The sequence below is a fragment of the Euprymna scolopes genome, chromosome 26 (assembly GCF_053919585.1).
Source record: "Euprymna scolopes isolate OS-2025 chromosome 26, ASM5391958v1, whole genome shotgun sequence".
NCBI lineage: Eukaryota > Metazoa > Mollusca > Cephalopoda > Sepiida > Sepiolidae > Euprymna > Euprymna scolopes.
In genome coordinates, this window is record NC_136507.1 from 89,161,987 (window position 1) to 89,188,051 (window position 26,065).

The 26,065-nt window shown below is 33.7% G+C and overlaps 1 protein-coding gene across 4 annotated transcripts in view; it reads left to right on the forward strand.

Moving 5' to 3' along the window:
• The window catches only part of LOC145248252 (putative E3 ubiquitin-protein ligase HERC1), a 335,131-nt gene that overhangs the window by 94,760 nt on the left and 214,306 nt on the right, over positions 1-26,065 (forward strand). For all 4 annotated transcript variants that reach the window (XM_080110122.1, XM_080110124.1, XM_080110123.1 and 1 more), the window contains exons 11-18: positions 5,636-5,807; positions 9,242-9,376; positions 13,238-13,403; positions 15,802-15,927; positions 19,706-19,888; positions 21,683-21,841; positions 23,408-23,537; positions 24,230-24,424. In XM_080110122.1, the coding sequence (XP_079966248.1) occupies positions 5,636-5,807; positions 9,242-9,376; positions 13,238-13,403; positions 15,802-15,927; positions 19,706-19,888; positions 21,683-21,841; positions 23,408-23,537; positions 24,230-24,424 (1,266 nt within the window). The remainder of the gene's footprint in view (positions 1-5,635; positions 5,808-9,241; positions 9,377-13,237; positions 13,404-15,801; positions 15,928-19,705; positions 19,889-21,682; positions 21,842-23,407; positions 23,538-24,229; positions 24,425-26,065) is intronic.

The following is a 26,065-nucleotide window of genomic DNA, read 5'->3' on the forward strand; positions in this document are numbered from 1 at the left end:
ACTTTCTGTTTAATTTTGCTTGTAGCGTTGATTTTTTTCTTTTTTCGCTATAAAAAAATAACTACTTGATGAAATTACGTGATTTTTTCTGTAGGGTTTGGGTACGTGCTGTTTTCCATTGACATTAAAAAATGGAAATATTTAAAAAAAAATATATTGTACGTACTCGTCATGGGATAAAGTTTTCCTACAGAAAAAATCACGTAATTTCATCAAGTAGTTATTTTTTTATAGCGAAAAAAGAAAAAAATCAACGCTACAAGCAAAATTAAACAGAAAGTTCAAGTAGGGGGATTTCCCTTTTTTTTTTATAGCGAGGCCAAATTTCGCGAATTTGGCCTTTTTTTAAAGCAGTTTGGCCTTCAAAATTTCTGTTTGGCCATTTTCTTCACCGATGAAATAAAAAAAGCAAATAAAAACAACGCAATAAAACTTTTAAAAATACGGCACACTTTTGTTGTTCTTGTTTGTTTTTTTTGGTAATTTTCCTTATTTTTTTATTTTTTCAAGATAATACTATTAAATGGACACTATTATGCCAAATAAGCCCCCCCCCCAAAAAAAATGCACAAAAATTCGAGATTTAAGGTTTTGACGAGATAATTTAGCGAATTGTCCGGACTATTGCGAGATAACCATCCATTAGTTTTTCCTGAAATTTTGCCACAAATTGTATTTCATTACATAGATGTGCATAGTAACAACATTTTTTTGCCGAAAATTCCCGTTGCGTCTCCAGATTTCATCGGTGAAGAAAAAGGCCAAACAGAAATTTTGAAGGCCAAACTGCTTTAAAAAAAAAGGCCAAATTCGCGAAATTTGCCCTCGCTATCGCTTTCTGTTTGGTTAAGAATCAAGATGGCTGAATTATTAATTACTCGCTTATAAGACTATCATTACACACAAAAAAAATATAGATTTATTTTTGGGTAAAGTTCCCCCGGGTTTTCCTTTCACTTGAGTAAATAATGGTCTTTTGTTATATATATATGGCGTACTATTATCCTTATATATATGATGTTTATGTTTATAACAACATCTTAATACGGCGCTGCTGATCCATAGTCGTTTCGACTGACGGATGCCACACACATGTTTAAGTGTCTGTGTGTGTCTGTGTGTCTGTGTGCATTTCCCTACGCTAAAACTCTGTCAATTTTAAGCCTAGAGATTCGAAATTTGATATACAGGGTACTGAGATTTGGGAAAATCGATGTGATAGGTTTTCGACAGAAATTTGGCGATTAAGTGGTCAATATTCAACGATTTGACCTTTGAGAACTCTACCAAACTCCTCCTACAATTTTGGGTCTAAACAGTAAACACGTGATATTTTAGATATAGATTCCTTGGACATGGATCTAACTTATTAACTTTACTTGATCCCTAAACAATAAATGTTAAGAGGTCATAATAGGGGTCAAAGTTTTAAAAAATTGACCGTTTTTTTTGTTTTTTTTCTCAGCATTAACCTCAAAACACCTGGGCAACGCCGGGCACCGATTGCTAGTATATATATATATATATATATATATATATATATAATTTAAAATAGAAATTGAAACAAATGACACAATTCTAAAATGACAATAATCATTTATTATATTGTTTTAGTACATGAGCTGAGACTTTCAATCTCTAAAAATATCTTCTTCAGAGCAAGACTTATTTTGTTTTTGTTTTATTTCTTTTCCTCATTTTGTTGATATTAATCCTGAGGATGGGTGAGCAAACCTCTCTTTGAGACAGAAAAATGTCCGGCATGGTATAAGTAAAATCTGGGCAATGTGTTTTGCTTGGAGGCACATGTTTGAATAAAGAAAGAAATAAAGATGTGTGTGCGTGTATATATATATACAGGGTGTCCGTAAAGTTACTATACAGTAAATATTAACTATTAATACAAATATAATACAATAAAACAATAAGACTGTATAGTAACTTTACGGACACCCTGTATATATATATATATATATATATATATATATATATATACATGTATTTTTTTTCTTTCTTATATTCTTATATATAAATAAAAACTGTGATCCCAGATTAAATCAACCCACAAACACAGTTTTGAACAGCAAACAAGGTATTAGTGCATGGACACATAAAGACTTGCAGAAATTCTTTATATGAACACAAAAACACAAGCAGTTTACTGCGCTATGCTAGCATTTTGCAGTGCATCAGTTGTACTCAGATTTGCATATTGAGAATGCTGTTTGGCATTACATTGCTCGTGACGTGTTGATAGCTATGAGAATGCTGTTCATGTTACTGATCTCAATAAACAATACAACATGTGAAGTCAACAAATGCACTAAATGGCTACCTCAAATATATACGACGATCCTGAGAGTGCAAAAAAATATTTTGGAATTGAAAGCCATGTTTAATTTCTGAAAAGTTTCCAATGAATAGCTAATCTGTAGATGAAAAAGATTTACTGCTTGTTAAGATAATCGACAGATCGATATGTTTTTTAATTTTTTTTTTGTTTTTTTACGAAAGCATCACCACTTATCAAGGCCAAGAGGCCGCTCGAGGATAAAAGTTAAGCAAAAACAAGACTCAATTGTCATGTAGAAATTAGTAATGTATTAAAAATTATGAAAATTCGAGTATAAAATTATTTATAGTTAAAAGTAACTTTTATGGAAAATTGGGGGAAACTGCATTTTCCCTAGATGTGAACACCTTCAAGATTGCGAATACAGGGGGATATACTTATCTTCCTTTTCACTACTTTAATTTCTGACATTTTGTTTTAGCTGATAGTGATAGACTGTTTTTTTTTTTTTTTTTTTACTAAAAACACAATAGGAGTTGTTAAACTCAATGAATTTTCATAATTTTTGGATATATTACTATTTTCAACATGACAATTAAGTATTGTTATTTTTTAAAACCACATAATTTTTTAAAAATGGATCTGTCAACTCTATTTTAACAAGCACCAAATTTTTCGGTGGGAAGCTAATCTGTATAAGTCTGTGAGATGAAAAAACGTTTTCGATGGGTAGCTGATTTGTATAAGTCTAGAACTTTATAAGTTTATAGACAAAGAGCAAACATCTTTTACATGTGGACACGAATAATTGTGTGTGGGAATTCTAAAAGATCCAATATTTTTATAGAGCAATTCAGGTTTCTGATTGGTTGCTAACAAAACGTGGGTTGATTTGATTGGTCAGTTCCTATCACTAGTGTCTATAAGTAGAACCTTTCTAATTTTCTTTAATCATACCTTTATATTATATCAAAAATTTTGCGACAAGTATTATTGAACATATGAATTAACCGTTCCCTACCATTGTTCCTTAAATAATAGAATTGTTTTGTGTCTATATTAAAAATAAAAGAAGTTAATTCTTGTCTTTCTTTTTATTATTGTTATCAAATATTATTAAGATTAAGCCTCTATTTCTTTGCTCATCAATTTTAAATTGCATATGTGGTTATTCATTCCTTTTTTTTCCTCCTTAAATGGAACATAATTTTTGAATTTGTGTAGAATTCATAATTTTATTTCTAATTCGACTTTTATCACTTATTTGTTTCCAGAGTTCCTGTATTTTGCTTTCACATAAAGTGCAAAAATTATTATGTATAAGGCTGTTTTCTTTTTATTTACAAGAGAGTCACTACTTATCAAGGCCTGAAGGCCACCCAAGGATAAGAGTTAATGAATCTAAGGTGGTAATGGTGTAGGTTGGGTAGAATTTGATTATTTGGGGGGATGGTCCAACAAGAATTATTTACGTTGTTTACGACTTTTATTACATATTTTTTTTTTTTTTTACACAGTGATCACCACTTATCAAGGTCCGGAAGCCACTCAGGGATAAGGGTTATTGCAAGTACATTACGTTAGTGTGGAGATTTGATGAAGTGTTTACTTAAGGGGGCGGTTCATTAGGAATTTGTTAACATTGGACTTGAACACATCCAAGTTGTAGTCCGGTGGGAAGCAGGCAGACGGAACAGAGTTCCACAGGCGTGCAGTTCTAAGAAAGAAGCTTTGTTCATGGAATCCGCGTTTTGATTTAGGCACAGCTATAGAGTGGGGAAAATTTTTCACAGTGGATTCAGCTAGACGGGTGTTTTTCGTGAAAGATTGGCGAAGGGGGACCAGAGATTGGAGTTCAGACGAGCACCTGCCATATCTGTGCCTAAATCAAAACGCGGATTCCATGAACAAAGCTTCTTTCTTAGAACTGCACGCCTGTGGAACTCTGTTCCGTCTGCCTGCTTCCCTCCGGACTACAACTTGGATGTCTTCAAGTTCAATGTTAACAAATTCCTAATGAACCACCCCCTTAAGTAAACACTTCATCAAATCTCCACACTAACGTAATGTACTTGCAATAACCCTTATCCATGAGTGGCTTCCGGGCCTTGATAAGTGGTGATCACTGTAAAAAAAAAAAAAAAAAAAAGAAAGAAATAACGATAAAACAAGGATAGGCTCGCGACGTCTCTTCTGTGGGAGAGAGGTTGCAGGGTAGAGAAAAGGGCATCTCCCACCAAGCCACAAAGTCTATTTTGTACTCTGTCAAGGCAGGATACGCTGTTTTTAGCAGCTCCTGCCCAGATATGGCAACAGTATTTGCACTAAACTCGATTTTTTTCCAATGTTCTCATAAATTTAAAAAATGATTTATGTATTCTACAATCTATGATAAATTTATATTTAAAAAAAGTCAAGTGAAGCATGCATGATCCCCCGTGAGTGAACAATGAACGAGGCATAAAAAAATGACTAAGTTCAGTATTTGCCCCCCCCCCCCCCCATTTAGCCCAAAAGTCCCCAGGGGATGTCAAATCCTGGTGAAAATGAACAAATGGTGCAGTTCTAGGCCTTAACATATGTAAATTTGAGTTCTGCACCATGCAAAAAAAGAAATGATTAAGTACATCATTTGTCCTCCCCCCTCTCCAGTTATCCCCAAAAGTCCTCAAGGCTTTATCATATTTAAATTTGAGCTCAGCACCATGCAAAACTGCTAAATAGGCATACACAGAAAATTTTGGACAAAAATGGTAAAATAGTCCCAAAAATGGAGTGCTTTTATTAGCGGTAAAAAAACCCTGAGGCACACCCAAGAGTTATCGCGACGTATAGACAAACAAAATTATATAGAAATCAGTTAGTTACAACTTTTCAGAAAGTTTTATAAAAATCTAAGGCATCAATTTTTTTTAATAAGCACAAAAGTGTCAATTTTAGCCATTTTAACCCGAAAGGTACCCCTAGGGGGGCAACCAGCGTTTTTCTGGAAAATCCGTTCTGTTACTTTTTTACTCATATCATGTTTAATGTTTGTGCGAAATTTTTTAAAATTTCAAAGTGTAGTTATTGAGAAAAGTGCGGACGGACGGACAAACAAGTTTGAATTTACATGTCCATCCTCCTTTTTTTCGGGGGACCAAAAAAATTAAATTGAAAAGTAAATTCATTTAATGAATAACAGGTTTATTTAAGTTCAATTAAAAACAATTATTTTGGCTCACAAACATTTCAGTATACATAGTCAAAGAATATAAATAGAATTTATAAAGTAATATTTTTTTTCTATATTTTTAAATATCCTTATCTATTTGAATAATGTTTCTCTTGTATTTGTTTTAGAAAATGAAGTTTACGCTTGGGGCAACAACACGATGGGTCAGTGTGGTCAAGGCCATGCGCAGAGCCCCATCTCTAAGCCGAAAAAAGTCATTGGCATGGAAGGAATCAACATTCACCAGATCTCTGCTGGAACCTCACACAGTGTTGCATGGACAGCTCTTCCCACCGACAGGTGAACCATCACATTTTACTTAAAGCAAAGAATCTGTGTATTTTAACAATACGTTATGAACAGCATTAATTTAAATTTTGACAACCCTTAGAATCATCCCAATATCTTTTTTTTAGGTTCAGATTATAATTATCTACAATAAAAGTTTAAACTGTAACAACTTATTTTACTATATAAAGAACTTCAATCTATATTATAAAGAGCAAATCTATGTATGTCCAGCTAAAACTTGAAAACCATACAACAAATATCTACAAAGTTCATATTATGGTTCGAATTTTTAGATGATTATTCATATGATTTGGCTGAATTCACTACACGAAGAGTCTTTGCTAAAATTTAGTCGTAAGTTACGCTCTACTGGAGGTTGAAGGTTCAGTGCAGGCAACATTCAAAAATAAAATTGCAAATTACGTAGGAATTTTACTCAATCATGGCTAATTGAGCATGCTAATTGTATGTATTAAATAAAGGATTCCATTAAAAATTTTGTGCAGATTCCCAAGTTTGACAGAAAGATGCCAGAGTTCGACAAAATACATCTGAAGAAGATCAGTTTATATTGACCAAAACATAAAAATAACATTCGAGATGAGAAACGGTGTTCTGAAGGATCCAAATAATATGAAAAAAAATCTTTTTTTTTTTTCATATTATATTTAGCTTCAATGAAAGTTCTAACTGTAATTATTTTTCTATATAGAAAATTTTAGTCTATTATATAAAAGATAAATGTATGTCTGTCTGTATGTCAAGCTAAAACTTAAAAAAGTTACAACAAATACTCACAAAGTACTTTTTTTTTTGAATTGGCATAATATGTAAAATTTAAATTAAAAGATTCACTGTTTAAGAATCCCATTTATATCATTTAATGTTATCAAGACATTTTATCATTTAATGTTATCAAGACATTTTATCATTTAATGTTATCAAGACATTTTATCATTTGATGTTATCAAGACATTTTATCATTTGATGTTATCAAGACATTTTATCATTTGATGTTATCAAGACATTTTATCATTTGATGTTATCAAGACATTTTATAATTTGATGTTATCAAGACATTTTATCATTTGATGTTATCAAGACAGTTTATCATTTGATGTTATCAAGACAGTTTATCATTTGATGTTATCAAGACAGTTTATCATTTGATGTTATCAAGACAGTTTATCATTTGATGTTATCAAGACGTTTTATCATTTGATGTTATCAAGACGTTTTATCATTTGATGTTATCAAGACGTTTTATCATTTGATGTTATCAAGACGTTTTATCATTTGATGTTATCAAGACGTTTTATCATTTGATGTTATCAAGACGTTTTATCATTTAATGTTATCAAGACGTTTTATCATTTGATGTTATCAAGACGTTTTATCATTTAATGTTATCAAGACGTTTTATCATTTGATGTTATCAAGACGTTTTATCATTTGATGTTATCAAGACGTTTTATCATTTAATGTTATCAAGACGTTTTATCATTTGATGTTATCAAGACGTTTTATCATTTGATGTTATCAAGACGTTTTATCATTTAATGTTATCAAGACGTTTTATCATTTGATGTTATAAAGATGTTTTATCATTTGATGTTATCAAGACGTTTTATCATTTAATGTTATCAAGACGTTTTATCATTAGATGTTATCAAGACGTTTTATCATTTGATGTTATGAAGACGTTTTATCATTTGATGTTATCAAGACGTTTTATCATTTGATGTTATCAAGACGTTTTATCATTTGATGTTATCAAGACGTTTTATCATTTGATGTTATCAAGACGTTTTATCATTTGATGTTATCAAGACGTTTTATCATTTGATGTTATCAAGATGTTTTATCATTTGAAGTCATCAAGACGTCTTATCATTTGATGTTATCAAGACGTCTTATCATTTGATGTTATCAAGACATCTTATCATTTGATGTTATCAAGACATCTTATCATTTGATGTTATCAAGACATCTTATCATTTGATGTTATCAAGACATCTTATCATTTGATGTTATCTGTTTTCTCTGTTTTTCACTAGGAGTTATTTCTTTTATGCCAATTGAAGTTGTGTGTGTGTATCCAGACAGAGAGGAATAGGCTGGGCGAAGAAGAAAAGAGAGTAGTAGGGGAAGCGAGAGAGAGAAGTTATGTTACACTTTTACCCAGGGCAACGTTGAGTAAGCCTGCTAGTTTTATAAAAAACACGCTTGGAATTTCGGTACTGATATAGTTTTTGAACCAAACAAAACAGACTTTTTCTGCTGCTGCTGCTGCCAAAAACCATAAACAGCAGGAAAAGGTCATATTAAAATGAACCAGATGTTCAGCATGAAAAAATAATGAAAGAAAGATTCGCTGCATGGGTTTTTTTTTATGAGTTATTTCTTTAATAACAGAAAATCAATTGTTTTTTTTTATATATTTTATGGGAAAGTTTAATTTTTATTTTTGATAAATTGTGTGTGTGTGTTTTTTACGCAGCATGATATTGATTTTTAGAGATTTATTTTGCATTTCACTTTTTCAAGTACAGCTTTTGAAACCGACAAACACTAACTAGGTTAGGAGCCTTAAATTTCTTGTTTTAAATGTTTAGTCTTAGTATTTATCCTTATATATTACCACTACTGACTATTCCTTCTTCAATCAGAGTTTTTTCGATTATCAATTTTTGATAATTATCGAGGGCATTCCGATACAAAACCTATCTAAGAACACTGCCAGACACATCAAGTAAATTTGTGTGAAATTTAAAAAAAAATTGGCTGCTTCATAGACCATAGAGAACAAACACTCTCTCTCTCACACACACACACAAGCACGCGCAAAGTGCCTCTTATATGTAAGTAGATATCTTTTTAATTGTATTCTAAGCTGTTATTTAATTATTGGATGTTCCGATAAGAAAGGGTAGATTTTAATCAATACTACATCTTATAGCATAATCACGTTGACACACTGGTTCCCGTTAGATCAACAGTTAAGCTAAATTGAGCCTGGTCAGTACTAAATGGGTAACCATTTGGAAATTCCATGTGCTGTATCTGCTCTCCGCTTATCTCGGCATTATTTTCAGTTGTTCTGAATTTCTCTTTGCTACTGGACTCAAGCAGTACCAATTTCAGGAGAGTTATGGTTAGTGATTGTGCAACCTTTGCCGCATTTCACGTGCAGCTACTCTTACTGGGGGTATCCATTGTCTTTTGAGATTGAACAAAGGCTTTCATTCCATTCTGTTTCCACATTTTAAGTTCTAAGATCCAAAAACTTTAAAGCAGTTAGCACAGACACAGGCAGATAATTTATATCTTTTAAATATTAGTGGATGTTTTTCTGTTTCTGCATATTCTTAGAATGCCATCATTTTTCCATTACTCATTTTCTGCTAAAGTCAAATATTATCGCTTTTTTATTTTCTTTCCAGGAATGTAATCGCTTGGCATCGTCCTTTCTGTGTTGACCTCCAGGAATCTACATTTTTGCTGTTGCATACTTTTCTGGAACATTATTGCGATGATGTGAATGGTTCTGCTCCTCCTCTTCCCTTCCAAACTAAACAGTAAGCGTCACAAAATATGTCCTTTTTTTTTATTGATTTAACTAACTGTACCCCTTGCCAGACTTTCACGAAAAACACTTGTTTAGTCAAAACCATTATCAATAATTACTCCAACTCTTTATCTGTGACTAAACCTAAACGTAAATTCCATGAACAAAGCTACTTTCTTAGAACTGCCTGTGGAACTCTCTTCTGTTTGCCTGCTTTCCATCTGACTACAATATGGTTGTGTTCAAGTCTAACGTAAACAAGTTCTTGATGAGCCGTTCCCCTTAAGTAATCCAATTTACCAAATTTACACTACTAACAATTACTACGATATTGTCCTATTGACTACCGTACATTCATTAATCCTTATCCTGGAATGGCCTCTGGGCCTTGATAAGTGGTGACTCCTTTGTAAAAAAAAAAAACCTGTATCATTATACTGGCCGCTACCCTCTGTTGACCTATGATGTTTGTGTTTCTTTCTTCATTTTGTTCTAACCTTGTCTCTCATATTGGCGATTGCCAAGGACACGTGTATCTGGTAACAAACTGTGTTCAAAGTAAAGTATCAAAACTAAATATATACATTGTGCATTTGACATGTTGATAACTGCTGAGTGTGTGTGTGTTGTTGGGGCCCCACCACTAGCATAGACATCTTTCAAATTCAGAATCTCAGCTTAAGACTAACTCCATTGTATGGTCTTTTGTTTATTTGACTTGTTGGTAATGGACATGCTATGTGATACTGTTGTCATGGTTAAGCATCCCAAACACTGTTTATTGATACTGTTGCAGTCGTATTTGTCCTAGTGAAAATCTTTGTTTGATGCCAATTCATTGACTTTCAGTGAATCAAACTCTGACTCGCTCATCGAGCATATCCTAATTGATTCTATCCAATCTCATTGTCTCCTAAATATATCTACTTTTGACCAGAAATCCTAGATATCTGGCCTTTTTTTAAGTCACTCTCAGCTAGTCACCAAAACTGGCGACATAAGTTTTTCTTCTCAGTTCATTACTATCTGACAGCCAACTCTTGATGCACCATCACATCTAGGGAGTTTGATATGTTTGCTGGCCTCTCCATTGGGATCTGTTTACAGTGTAACCCGGATATGAGAGAGAGAGAGAGAGAGAGCTAGCTGTCGGGTTCTCTTATATCTGGGTTTTGTATATCTTATTTGGATAAGTATGGGAATACATCATATAATGCTTTTTACGCCCAGAACACGAGTTTATTTAACAGTTATAGACATAAAAAACACAGACAAAAATACATTTTCAATCAGTTTTCACAAATTCAGTCAAAAATTTGTTTTTAAAAAAGTCAATCATTTTTTATTGTACAAAAATCTTTCTGTTAACATCATGAACACTTTCATACAGTCTGTAAATCATTTTCAATGCTTTTTGTTTCAAAGTAGGCTGTCAGGGTTTTAAGCTCATTCAATGCAGCCATAGAATTTGATACTGGTTTGTCTCTTTCAGAAACTTCAGAACTTATGCTTTCAGCATCATCATCTTCATCAAAATCTTGATCATTCGATTTTATACCACGTGTGATGTCCATGTCGGTCAGTTCTCCATAACATTGTGTACTGTTGACGAAGCTGATAAATTCATCAAAATCTGCTTGCTCCATGCCTGCAGTGGCTAGTTTGAGTTTCTTCACTTTGATATCGTCGATGAGCTCCAAACTGTTCAGTAATGCTCAGAGTTTTTCATTGAGACGCTAACATCACTAATCGCAAGGATCGCAAGCAAATGGTTTTCAGTGGCAAAATTAACAAACAAACTTCTGTCTCCACAGAACAATGAGTAAAGTGAAAGTGTTGTCCAGATCAATGCAACAATAAGCAAAGTCGGCAAAAAAGCAGGCGGTGCTACCCTTAGGCACACAAAGCAAAATCATAACGTGGGGGGGGGGTCTCCTACAGACACAGACTGGACACACTGTGTCTCTAGACTGGTCAAGATTAAGTCATTGAATATTACTCTCTCTCTCACCTCTGTTTGACTGATTATGACATCACAATGTCACTCAAAACAAACTCTCTTATATCATGAAGGGGGGGGGGGAGAAAAACAAACAAACCCAGGAAAATCTCTTATATCCGGGTCGAATTTATACACATTAACACAGGCTCTAATTTGGGACCAGATAGAATCTCTTATATCCGGGTTACACTGTATTCCACTTCCTTAACACTAAATGGTTTTATTTTTATAAAATAAAGTCAACTTTAGCCATACATGAAATATTGCCACTATTATTGGCATTATGAATGTCAAGGGAGATAATTAAAACTTTTAAGAGAGAAATTTGTTTTATTTTTTATTTTATTTTTTTTTTCCTCAAATGCGAATTATGACTATTATGATAATGGCGGCAATATTCTACATACGGCTAAAAGTTGAATTTATTTTATAAGAACAAAGCATTTGGATTAATATGCATAATTTTTTGTGAATGGTGTTTTTTACTCACAAGTAAGTACATCATGAAGTAATCTAGCTATTTTTTTTTTGTTCATATTCAATATAGATGTAACCATGAAAAAGCACCAAGTATTTTTTATTATTTCAATAATTATCTGTAAAAGATTTAGAAAAATCAGAAATGCTGAAGGTTTCTTTTTTTTTTAACATGAAATTATTTTTAAAATGAATATATTTCAAAATAAACAAGGGTTATTGTCGAGAATTCTCCCTATATCAAAAAAACAAAAAGAAAGAAAAATCTGTATGATTTACATACCCATGAAAAAATGGAGATATCATACTCCAAAATCATGAAAATTGATCAAATAATTTTATTTTTTAAACTAGCGGGGTTACCCGGCGTTGCCCGAATGTTTGTTTCCGGGACGGGGGGGGGGGGAGTTTTAAAAAATGTTATGGTAGGTAAGTAGGAAGGATCAAACCCGGAGTCATGAGTAAAAGTAGGAAAATAAAGTGTGAAAAAAAAAACAAAAAAAAAAAAAACATCTGCAACGTTAACAGTTCGGCCACCAAGAAAATTCCATTCCAGTTGTTTAGGAAAAAAAAAAAAAAAAAAAAAAAACCGACTACGGTAGGTCGGCGCGAACGTGAAAATATAATGTGAATTGTCCAGCACCCTAACCACTACGCCACAGAGCACTGCAGCTTAGTTTAGTGATTTTAAATAACTTCACATGAAAGAACTACGAAGCCAAACCGGTGTTCTCTTCTCAACTGTTCCTTGTGAACGATCCCCAAACGGTGTTAAGTGGTGGCAGGGGGAGGAGGAATTTATTAGAGAGAAAATATTTTACCACTTCCATTGATCTTAACCGATTTTGGCCGTGACTTCTCAGCAGAAAAAGTATAGAAATCTAAGATTTTCGAGGAATTTGAGAAATAATAAGCCTATAACACACCTCAGATATTGTTCTGCCGTTTGTGCATATTATATTTGCATGAAATATCTTGATTTTTAATCCTATTAAAGTCAAAATCAGACGGGGAAAAAATGAGTTCATTTTATTTATATAGAGATTAGAAAATCAAATTTTATGAGTATTCAAAAAATGAGTGTCATCTGCCATTTTGAAAAATATCTCAAGAAACAAAGGGAAGAAAATTCAACAATACTTCATGCTTACTAGATTTGTGTTGTAGTGCCTATGAATTCCCATTAATTGCTTAAAACTGATTTTCTCGATAAAAATAAGTGTTTAATCAATTTACATAATTTTTGGAATATATTTTGGTTTCTTATGCACCTCATACAGATTTGTTGTTTTTTTTGCTTTTAATATGGGGGAATTCTGGATAAGAACTTAAAGAAGAGATTTTCTTGATTTCAAATGTATGTATAAGTTTTATTTTTTTTATTATTTAAAGGGATCACTGCCAATTTATCCATTTATGCTTGAAAATTCTTGGTACCCATTTGTCCCTCGCTCAGGCTAGTGGAGTATCTAAAGGAATTCTGGGGGATCACTCTCGACCATTCCGAAATTTGCTGTTCAGACTCCTCGATATTGATACACCTCCATCGGTACAGCAGGTAAGTGAATAAGAAATTGGATTTAAATTGTTTTCTGTTTTAAAATTATTCATGGAAATATTTGCAGAAAATGTCCTTTTTTTTTTCATTTTAATAATTTTGCTGAAAACGATCGACATTGTTTCTTTTGTAGCGAGCAAAGTTCAGCCTTTGGCGTCCAAAACAAAAATGCTTAAACTCATTTCTGCACAGATCTCTCTGTGCATATGCTCACTTGAATTAGTAAAAACAAATAATGTTTTAAACCAATCAGATGCATTTCTCTGGCTTTGTAGAATTTGCTGTTTTCAATTTACCTTGAATGCAATAAAGGAAAAAGATTTTTCTTGAATAAACAGTTGAGCTGAAATACACAAGAGTTAACATTTTCATTGCCTTGCCCCCTTTGACTCTTGGAGCTGTTGCCACCTCAACTAATGCATACACACATAAGCATATGGGCATGAGTACACATACACACAATTCATTAACTTTTCTCAATATCGTCTGCTCTTCACAAACTAATGTATAAACTTGTCCATTGAAATATTCCTGACTTTTCTCACTGGACTTTCTTTCTTACAGGGTGGAATGATAAGTGTCGCCCTGAAAAAAATAACATTACAGCTTTATTTTAAAACTTATTTTGAAAAAAATCAGTCCAGGTAACTTGATTATGTAAGTAGAGCTGACATCTATTTAATGTAGCCGCCTTAAGCCTCAATCACTGCCTCGTTACAGGTTCGGCATTTGGAAAATGCCTTTGTGAGCGAAAGTCTGGCGAATACTCGGCATATGGTGGTGATTAGGCTGGCTTTGGTGTTGTGGGAGGTCATGTTAGTGATGTTCTCGACGCATGACCAAATGAAGTAGTCCAGCGGGTTCAGGTCTGGGGAGGACAGTGAGAGAAGAGTACAAAGTCATAGTACTCCTTTTGAAGCCAAGCCTGGGTCTCTTTGGACTTGTAGGCCGGTGCCGAGTCCTGCTGCCACACCCAGGGTTTGCCAGTGCACCAGGGGATCACCACACTCTTCAGCACATCCAAGTACACTTTGGTGTTGACTTTCAAGCCGACTTAGAAGATCTAAGGTGGTATAATGTGGCCTCATTTGAAACCACACCAAAGACCATAACTGTGGCTAGAAACTTTGTTTACATCACTCAGGGCATGTCCCTGTTATTCATGGTAATCCAGCCATGCATTTTGAAGGTGCTGGCAATGGTCCTGTTGTCATAACTTGGATAGGTAAAGAGCATGTGTTGTGGCGCATCTCTGATCTCGCTCGTTGAACATTGTGTCACTTTCAGACATGATAGAAGGCTCCTATTGCTCTTGGGATTTGTATATAACTGGCAAACTAGTAGATGGTCTGCAACAAAGAAAGAAAACTGTTTTTCATCAAACGGAAATGGTATCAGGTCATCTTTTCTAGTGCGACAATTTTATCATTCCATCCTGTACTATGAAAACAAATGAATATTAACTCTTTAATCAACTATAATTTGTGTAAATGAGTGGGAAAGTTTGGATTATGATTTTCACGTCCATGGATAATTAACGGCCTTTAAATTATTGGTTCAGATTTCTTCAGTATCACAGCTAATAAATCCTTGTTGTTCTATAGGGACTCTAAAAAATATTAACAAGCATTCTATGTTTACATATCTATGTAAACTTCCACTTTTAGATAAAATATTTCTTTGGTGGTTTTATGCTTTTGATTTTATTTGCTTATCATCCGACATTTCTCTCATCCTCTCACATTTAAATATAAATCTAAAAACAAATTTTGTTGCAATATTTTCGATATAATAGGATATGATCACCAAGTGTCTACTTATAGACACAGGCGATAGGAACTGATTGATCTAATGGAGCTAAGTTCTGTTAGCAACCAATCAGAAACCAGAATTGCTCCATAAAAATATTGAACCTTTTAGCGTATTGGCACATAATTTTTTCGTGTCAACACGAGAAACCTCTTTTGCTCTTTGGCTGCAAAATTATGACGTCCAAGGCATGTTCAAGACAGCTACCCACTATAAACTCTTCATCTCATGGGCTCATACAGAATAGCTACCCATCATAAACTCATCTGGAATTTAACATAGCTTTCAACTCGAGAATTTTCAATATAAATGTTCCTCTCAAAATCTTCCTCCCAAATTGGAACCCTTAAAAAGACAATCTCCAAACATTCAAGTAAAGCTTTGTGGGATTCTGTGTAAGAATTGTCTATCTTTTTATTATTTTTAAAAGACTTATCTGTATTTTTGGTCTTTAATTAGGTGGAATTCTGGACAAGCACCAGATTATTTTTTTGGGTTAAACATCAGATTTTGCTGCAACACTCTCAAATTATTGTTACTCGTGTATCTTTTTATGTTTTTAGTTTGTGTACTTTTTCTTTCCTTGCAGGCTGTGATCGAGACCTTGTCAATTGGTGCACCATTACTATTGCCGCCTTTAAAAGAGAGGATGGAGCTTTTGCACTCTCTTCTTCCACAAGGAAATGACCGGTGGGACACACTTTCTCGAGGACAGGTAAGGCATTTATATATATATATATATATATATACATGTGATACTATGGATGTCTCCCTTCCCCAAAGTGTTAGGAAGTGATTCAAAAAAAAAAAAAAGAAGAAAACTATAACAAAAAATTGGAAATAGTTGATCATTAGAACAAAAGTATAAGGAGCGAGGTTTGTAGAAAAACAATGGGAGGAGGTGACTCACTAAAAGAAAGTTGACATATGATTGTTAATCAAGGTGTGGCAGTGACTGGCACAAAAGACGCTACATATTTAAGATTGGAAGTTTAGGAGTGGGAGCGAGTCTTTTTTACATTTTCACCCCAAACAAGGTACATTGGCACTTTGATGTAGGGGGCTACTATCAGGGACCTAAGTTGCAGGGGTACTATGTAGAGAGTTTAGCAACAGGATGTCTTGAGTCTTATGAACTGCCTTGACTTGACAGAAAGTTGTGGCTCTAAGTAGATCAGGACAACTTTGGCAGACCTGAGATGGACTGACTTTAGTCGACTGACCAGAGTTGGCTATAGCCAACAACTAAGATGTGGACGTTAGCATTTTCTGCCATGTTATCACACATATACTAAGAGTACAACTGATATTTTCAGAATGTGTTGCAGTTTGTTTTCTTTTGTGAGTGTTTTATTTTTATTTATTTTATGGAAATTGTGCTCCAGACAAAGTATGAAGCCACTTGATGCAATGAGCTAAATAAAACAAAAACAAAAGATAATACTACTTTGAAGTCAAAAACTTTATCATTTAAATATTTACACACACACACATCTCTACTGTTTTATGTATATAAAATTGCTAGATGAATATGAGGACTAAAGGACAAAATAGGTGAAGTGAGTTATGTGGCTGTCGAAAGTAAACGCAAGATCTACTTTCTACTCACCCTTAACTTTCTGTTTGTACTAATTTATATTTATTAATTTATTAACTATTATGTAACCAGTAGTTTATCAGTTAAATATTTACACACAGATGCACACATACATTTACTGTTTTATATATAGGGTGTCCCAATAAAATGTATACATTCTTTAAATGACCATAAAACCAACATTTATTATAAGAAAGAAAAATTTCATCCATCAAAATACTGTGAACAAATATAGAAACCGGCTAATTATCGAAAGGGTTTAAATTATTAGCTATTGTGGTCCATGAACAGCTGACAACGCTCATTGATTGGATCGAAAATATCCCTAATCAATTCAATTGGTATGTTGACACATCTTCTTTCAATGGTTGCTTTCAACTCATTCATTGTAGCCTGTTTTGTGGTGTGAACCCTGTGTTTAACATGCCCTCCACATCATCCCAAAAAGAGAAAAATCCGGTGAGCGTGAACAGTACTCGATACTTTGTCCAAATTATCTGTTTCGCAGATGACTATCAAAATATGCTTTTACGCCATGATGATAGTGGGGAAGTGCTCCATCCTGCTGGAAATGCCATTCTTTATTCCTTAACATGTCTTGGGAACCTGGTATAGCGTATTCATGTAGCAAGTTGAAATAATTTAAAGAGTGTATACATTCTATTGGGACATCGTGTATAGTGAGAATTGCTAGGTGAAAGTACACTTATAAGCCACTGCATGTGCTCTCTGGAATCACCAATGTGAGAGAAGATAACATGACGAGAATGGTGCTAGGTGTTGGGGTGGCGGTTGTTGGTAGGGAGTATCACTTGGCCTTACATATGAATACATGAAATTGATATTGGTGCTTCTATAATATAATAATGAAAAAATATTGAATTTCAAGAAAAACAAATGGTATCTATGTAATTTTCATGTTGCAAATAGTAGCATATCCAAAAATGACTGAAATTGATCAGGTAGAGAAATAATTATTTGTGAAAAATAGTTTCGATAAGGTTACATGCTGGGTTGGACATATTGGGTCACGTGACGTAAGCAAAAAGGAAAGTAACTTGGTTGAAACACAATTTGTAAAGGACAGAATTTATTCAGAAAACAAAAAGAAACAATGTATATAAATAATTTGTGAAGTTTTTAAAAATAACTTTTTTTGACTGTTTGAATTAAAAAAAAAAAAATTTAGGTGCTTATGTCAACGGATCATTAAATCTAAGGGAGATAACCAGGATAGACAAAAAAAAAATAACTGATTGAATTCGTGAAAAATTGAAAATTTTAACTTTCCAATTCAATCTTGAATAATTATTTTTCTGCCTTATCGTTTTCCGTAATTTTGGATATGTTACTATTTGCGACATGAAGATTACGTAGATACCATTTGTTTTACTTGAAATTCAGTATTTTTTTTGGAATTATAAATTCATGTCATAGTAGATAAAGTACTTGGTAAAATTCAATTGTAAGTTTCATTCTTCTGGAGGTTGAAGGTTCAATTTTCAGTGCGAATGACACCTGAAATACAATTGCAAACTATTTAGACTTCTACCCAGTCATTGCTGATAGGATGAAAGGATGCTACCTTCATGCATTATATAAATTTCAGTTCGAAATTCCATGCAGATTCCAGAGTTTAACAAAATACACCTAGAGAAGGTCGTAGATTACATTGACCAAAATGTGAAAATACCACTCAAGATGAGAGCAGTAGCCTGAAGAATCCGTATAAGTATTATCAACCCTGATCTCAAATATTCAGAAAAACAATACTGAAAATAACTTGTTTACCACAACTATCTGGCCCCATGTAAATTTAATTATTTGAGATTCTTAAGCAGGTAGAGGATTGAGTAAGCAGTATGATCCAACTATTTTGCAATGCCCTTAACAGTAGATTTTATGTAATCATGTAATGTGCTGTTGCCAGCAGATGTGCCATAGGTTGGCAACCCTTTTGTAAACAGTTCACTCTTGGAAAGCTGATTGTGTTCTATATTTATTGTGCTACATTTTCGCACATGAGCAAGCAGCTACAGAGCGTCGCACACTGAGACACCTACGAGCATCATCAGTCACTCACCATCAAAACCCAAATCCTGTTTTCCTGTGGTCTATCTGTGCAAAGCAGTGTAGATCATGCATTGGGCTTCACAGTCATCAACGGAGTCACAGAGTCAATTAAAAACAAGGCCAATAGCCATTAGTCGCATGCTCTCGTGTAATGAATGAATGCGTGTATGTAGAATTGATATGAAATTTTTAAAGATAAACTAAAATGACCGAAAAATGGGCTGAAATGACTTAAATAAATAAAAAGTAAATGACTTAGAATGACTTTAATGAACTTAAGGATGAATTGAATGACCTTAAGAATGACTTGAATGCTTACAAAATAACTGAAATCCTTCAAAAACAACTTGAATGATCTGGAGAATGACTTGAATGGCTTTGAGACTGACTGGTTGTAAAGTGGGTGATCATTTTACATTAAATTAATACAGAAAAATGATCCCCCACTTTATATCACAAAGTTACAAGCATAAGTACAGCATGTAGTAAGAACAGATACTACACTTTGATCTTCATATTTAATTTATTCGGTTTAAAGAAAAAAAAATTACAATTAAAAAAGATTTCAGTGGCCAAAAGGCCAAGAAAAGCTTAAAAAGCTAAAAACAGCATCTATTAACAACAGACCTTTGATCTTAACCAAAAAGGCCAAGCACAAAAGTGTTACGGACAGACCAGCCGACTGACTTATAGAGTCGCTTGCACGTGACTAAAAATGATGAAAAAGACGTCATCCACATGGATGGATTACCATAACTTAACACTTTTACAAAATTTTTCAATTTTTTTTAATGAAATTTCAATTTCTTTTTCATTTTTTTAGCGCATGCAGCTTGATATCATCTTGGCAAGTCTGCAAGACAACACTCATATCGCCTCGTTACTTGGATTTGCGGAACCTTTTGAATCGACTTTTTCTGCTAATCCGGACTATGACAACTCCATGGATGTTGAACTTGCGGAAGTTTTAATGAAAACTGTCTTAAGGACTCTCACTTTTCACACGGTAAATATTCTTTTAAACAGCCATCACCCCTTTTTTTGTAATAACTATAAAAGGCTCTGTGACATTGAAACTTATCGACCTTTGGACAGGGATCAAAGTGCAGTATCTTTTCTGCCCACAGCCACTGAATAAGTACTTCAAGCTGAGACAATTATTTTTTTCCAATCTAGAGTGCTCCTTTTTAAGGAGCTCGATTTTCCCTACATTAAAAACTAGATTTTTTTTGTTTTTTTTTCAGAATAGCTAACAAAGCAAAAAAAAAAAAATGGTGATGAAAAAAATAGGCAACAAATAAATCTTACCAAAGGCAAGCTAACTTATTCTTCTAGTTACCTGGATAATTTTTTGTATTTTAACTTATTTTAAAGTGTATTTTTTTTACTTAAAAATATGGGTAGTGTAAAACCTTATGATTAAGAACAAAAATCAAAATGATGGCTTCATTGATCACCTATCTGGTACTGGCCAGGCTATATAACACACACACTACTGATCATAAGTTTGGGACCACCAAAATTTTTTCACAAAATTTTATTTTTAGCAGAATCACATTCACCAAGTCTGTATTGTTTGTTATTATTATGCAAATTTCAAGTAAAAAAAAAAAAAGTATTCTTTTCAACTTTAAAGTAAACAGTAAAGTTACTCAGTTTGCTGCTTGACTTTTCTTGCGATCAAGTTTTTGCCAAAAGTTCAGATTTATTTAGATATTATAATTACAGTAGTTTATTTTTGTAAACCATGTCACTACGGTACAAATGGCAAAGCAGAAACAGATTAGTATTTAAAAAAAAGAGCTCGGGTTGAAATTGTTTTGAAAGAAGGATATTCTGAGCATGTTACTGGTAAAATAATTAAGCCTATCAAAAAAATGACGTACATTATTTCTTTCAGCGACTTTGTGAAACTGAGTTAAATAGTGACAGAAAAAGATCTGGTAGGCCCAGACTAACATCTATTGTAGAGGATAGGCACTTGATCACATCTAGCAAGAGGAATAGAAGAAAAACCACTTTGAAATTAACAATTAAAACGAATTCTACTCAGTAACAGCCAATATCTGTTACTACTGTTAAGAGGCGACTTTATTCTTCTGGGCTTTAAGGGTTGTGTAACGGTTAGGAAACCACTAATAAGTTGAAATAACTGCTGGGCAGAACAGCACAAGAAATGGACTATAGATAACGGGAAAAAAGTATTATGGATAGGTGAATCAAAATTTAGCTGTTAAGGAACCAACTGAATGGTGTTTGTCAGATGAACTTCTGAACGAATGAGTGAAAATTGCATTGTTCGAACTGTAAAGTATGGAGATGGATTTGTAATGATTTTGGAGGAGAGATAGCTGGATACCTTATAGAGCTGAAAGGCATAATACGAAAGAAAGAATATCATTCAATACTGCAGAGGTATGCAATTCCCTCTGGTTGCCGCATTGTTAGATAAAATTTTGTTTTCCAACAGGATAACGATCTGAAGAACAGCTCAAAATGATGCCAATATTACTGAAATCAAGGAAAACAATGCAATTTGGAAAATTATGACTTAACTGTCTCAGTCTCTGGATCTTTCGTCAATTAAACTAGTCTTGGACAAAATTGATCATACAGTTCAAAATGACCATCCAAAAAGTGAACAGATGTTTAAATACTTGCAGGATGCTTGTAAATCACTTTCACCAACTTATTGTAATTAGAAAGAATGCCAAGAATTTGTTTTGTAATGTTTGTGTTTTTTTTTGTTTTTTTTATGAAAACAAAAAATGAATTAACTTTTCTTTTCGTTTTCTTTCAGGTCCAAGCTTTGAATGAAATAAAAAAAAATAGTGATAAAGCTTTGCAGCTCCTCTGCTTGGATAACAGCTCCCCTCCACGCCATCTTCATAGTCTGTTGTCATCATTACACAAGCATTTGCTGGCGTATTGTCGCACAAATCTTGTTAATAATGATACCGTAAGTACATTGTCGGTCCGAGCATGTTATTTCAACATTTAAAGTGTTTTCTGCATCATCAACAAAAAAGAATTGAGTTTAAATATGAATTATGATTTCACAAGGCTAATTCTATTTCATGGAATTACTGTTTTCTGTATGAATGGCAAGTTGCCTTGTTTATTTTAAATGAAAAAAAAAATGTTTTTTTTTTTTTTTTTTTGCTCCTTATATCAAGTGGCTTCATGCTTTGTCTAGAATGATTACTGTACTTTGGGGTAATTGTGCCAAATCCGGGGATAATTGCGGCAACTAAAAAAAAGTGCTCTTTATGTGTAGTTCTCAAAAGAGCACTTTTAGCTAGTTTGCACAATTGCCCTAAAGTATGGTATGATTAAAAAAAAAAATATTCCCATGGAATTTTTAAGTCAGAAACTGTTTATGCGATCAGGCTGAAATTTTGTATTTGCAAATTTCTTACTGATATCAAAGAGTACCAGACTCGTACATCAAATTTGAGAAAAAGCAGAAGTTGAAATTATTGTTTTTTTTTTTTTTTTTTTTTTTTACACAAAGGAATCACCATTTATCAAGGCCAAGAGGCTACTCGAGGATAAGGGTTAAAGAGTGCACAGTGGTCAAAAGGGCAATATCATAGTAATCGTTAGAAGTGTAAATTTGCTAAATTGGATTACTTAAGGGGAACAGCTTATCAAGAACTTGTTTACATTGGACTTGAAGATGTCCATATTGTAGTCAGCTGGAAAGCAGGTAAACGGAAGAGAGTTCCACAGGTGTGCACTTCTAAGAAAGAAGCTTTGTTCATTGAATCTACGTTAAGGTTTAGGCACAGATAAAGAGTGGGGAAAATTATTGATAGTGTTTACAGCCAAACAAGTGTTTCTCGTGAATGTTTGGCGAGGGGGGACCAGAGATTAGAGCTCAGACGAGCACTTGCCATGAAAATAATGATAAAGTATTTACCTGACGGCATATCAGCCCTTTGTGGGGGGGGTATAAAATAAAAGCAAAAGTACCTTTTATATTCTTCTTCACATCTGTTGCCGTGTCCTTGAGTGGTTTTTGTCCTGACATTGGCTCCTGGAACAAAAGTTCTCTCATGCATAACAACAACGCAAGTTTCATTTCTCTGGACAGTTAGGACTTTATTCATTTCACAATGTTGCAACCTTATTCCCTGCTCATCCTTAGAAAGAGGGAATATTTTTGATTCATCAGCCACACATCGCTACCTCTCTTGGCTTCCACGAGAAGTCTTTCAGAATATCTGACGACTGTGTCTATCGGACTCGGACTGAATTCTAACTTACTGACTAAGATCTGCTAGGTGTGTTTTTTTAGCTATTTTAGGGGTAGAGAAGGGATATGGGTCCCTACGTTACTGACACATCATTATGCACTCAATGCCTGTCCTTGTCAAAGTTTCAGTTTTAAGTTCGAATCAACCAGTTTGATTTGGCTTGACCCCTTGATCCCATCTGCACTAGAAAGTCTGTTTAACCTCTGTCGGCTTGCTCTTCATGACGCTATCCTCCCTAATCACTTTATATTCACTTGATTTTTCAGTCAATACCAGGCCGTGTTCTTCATCGCCATCTATCACTTATGCTACCCTTGTCAGGGGAAATCATAACCTGTTGTACCCATATGATTTCCGACATACAAGACAATAGACCACTTCTTATTAAAGTTGGGGGTAAGTTTTATTATTTTTTAAAAGTTTGTGTTTATATTTTGTTTTTCAATAATGTGATGTATTAAAAAAAAAAAGAATTTGAAAATGTTAGAAAACCAAATTTTATAAAATATTTTATAAAATGATTAAAACCTCTCTTTTTCTGACACTTTTTTTAAAAGAAGACTTTTTTTTATTTTACGTTTTTTTCATGGGTGGTATTAACTAAGAGAGGTCAACCCGTTATGGAGAGAGAAAAGGATATGTCCAGTTGATGTTCTGTTATGAAAGTTCAAATAAAAACTGCTGGAATAAAAACTTTTATTTTTATATTTGCTTAAAAAAAAAAAAAAGAATTTACATTATATACAGTGTTGGTCATCCATACCTTAAAATTTGTCCGACATCACTTCCACTGAATAGCTTTGTCAACAAAGAAGTGCCAATCTTAACGAAAGCCTAAACTTTCAACAGAAACTTGGTCACATCTTTGAAAACATTATTTTGTAAGAGGGTCTGACGCTGTCGATTTAATATCACCCGAAAAATGAAAAGAAAAAAAACAAAAAAACAAAAAGACTCACACTAGCTAACTTAATCACTACTTATTGGCATAGAGACCCTACTATATAACATAAAGAAAGTCATGTTAAGTTTTGTAAAAAGTATCAATTTTTTAATCCATGTTATTTTTTTTTCTTTTCTCCCAATAGAGATCCTGTTTGATTCTCCTGCCGGTGCCATGTTGATCCATATAATCCACGCCCTCCTGCTGCTCCCTCAGCAATCTGTTCTTACACATCTGCTACACGACTTGCTCAACTTCTTACCTTCCTTGGATAAAATCAATCGGAACCTGCTCTCCTATCAGATCATCCAGGAATCTCCAGTGGAATCTCAACCCGCTGGTAAGTAAACTGAAAATATTCGATCTTGTCCAATATTGAAAATCAAAACTAAAAACTCAGCGTGATGTATTTAACTGTGATAAGATGGAAATATCATATTCTAAAAATCATGTAAATTGATTATAAATTGACTATAATATAAATCTCACCTGTTTAAATGTATGTTTGTATGTCTGCCTAAAACTTTCGACAGAGGTGATGGATTTTCACGAAATTGGTATCATTTTGAAGCTTGATGTCTCGGACGACAAATATCGAAAAATTGGCCAAAAACATTAATTCCTTTATCCTCAACTGGACATTTTTCTACAAGGCAGGGTTGATTTTTTGCGTTGCCATTTTTGCAAGTCATCGTATAGGTTGGATTGACTTTGCCTAATTTTAACGTTCCGAAGTTTCAGTCACGTCATGGAGTAGGGGTAAGACGTCAGGTTTTCTTTCACTTTCTTTTCCGCCTTCGCATCTTGGGTTCGAGCCTTCCTGCCTAGTACCACTTTTTTTTTTGCTTAACACACACCTCCAAACACCCAGGCAATGCCAGACACCCAAGCTAGTTATTTTTAAAAAAGAAAATAATTTTTAAGCGATTAATAGGAATTTATCAATTATTGTTGAGTTATCTCCCCTTTTGACATTTTTTTGCAAAGTGGCAAGTGAGAAGGTCACTATTCGGATATTCATAAAATTTGATTTTCTCTTTTGTGATTTTTGAAATATGATTTTCATTTTGTCACAAGTACATCGCACAGATTTTTTATAATTTTTGTAACTCTGGAGTATTGTTGCACTTCAATATTGCCATCATTATTTATTTTACTACATAAACCGTTTCCGTAACAGCATTGTTATAGCCCTCAAAAACAACGCGTTCACATGTGTGTGTGTTTGTATTGAAGCAGAATCTTCTCATTTAAGCAAATAAAAATAAGATCTGCTTAATTATACCTTTTTTTATTTTGCAATATTTTGAATGATCTTTTTGTGTTAAAATCAAAAACGTATGAAAACGTTAAAATTAGCAGGAAAGCTCCTTACATATACTTACATATAAGGCAAAAATAGGTTTCTACACAAAAATTGAAGACATCTCTAATAATTATAGCGAAATTGTGTGTGTGTGCATTTTTTCTGTATGTCCGGCAAAGGCTTTTTTTTAGGGGGGTGGGTGCTCGGTGGGGTCACTCATTCTTAAAACTTTTTATATGCTGTCTAGATTATAATATCTATGATGTACGAAATGAGGTCACATGTATCTTTAATTTGGGCGACTTTTACACGCTATTTTCGTGATATTTCTTGGTCTACATGTGTTTCTTTGGCTTTTCAGTATATAAGTGAAACTGAATCCATAGAACAGGCATGCACCCTGGCACTTGTGCTGGAGGTTCAGAAAAGCAATGAGGTTTGATTAATGCAGGGGGGAACCCCTTATATCAGACAATTGCTATTCATTTGGACACTCCCCTTTAAATGGGGGAGCTGGTTTCCCACCCCCCCACATCTTGGAGGAAAACGCAGAAACTGGCTTGCAGCCAAAGTTAATTTTATTCCCGTATGGCGTGATGCTTGACCTCATTAAATTCACGCATCTATCATTTAACTTTTTAATCGTTAAATTAAAACGGTTTTCACTTCTCTCGT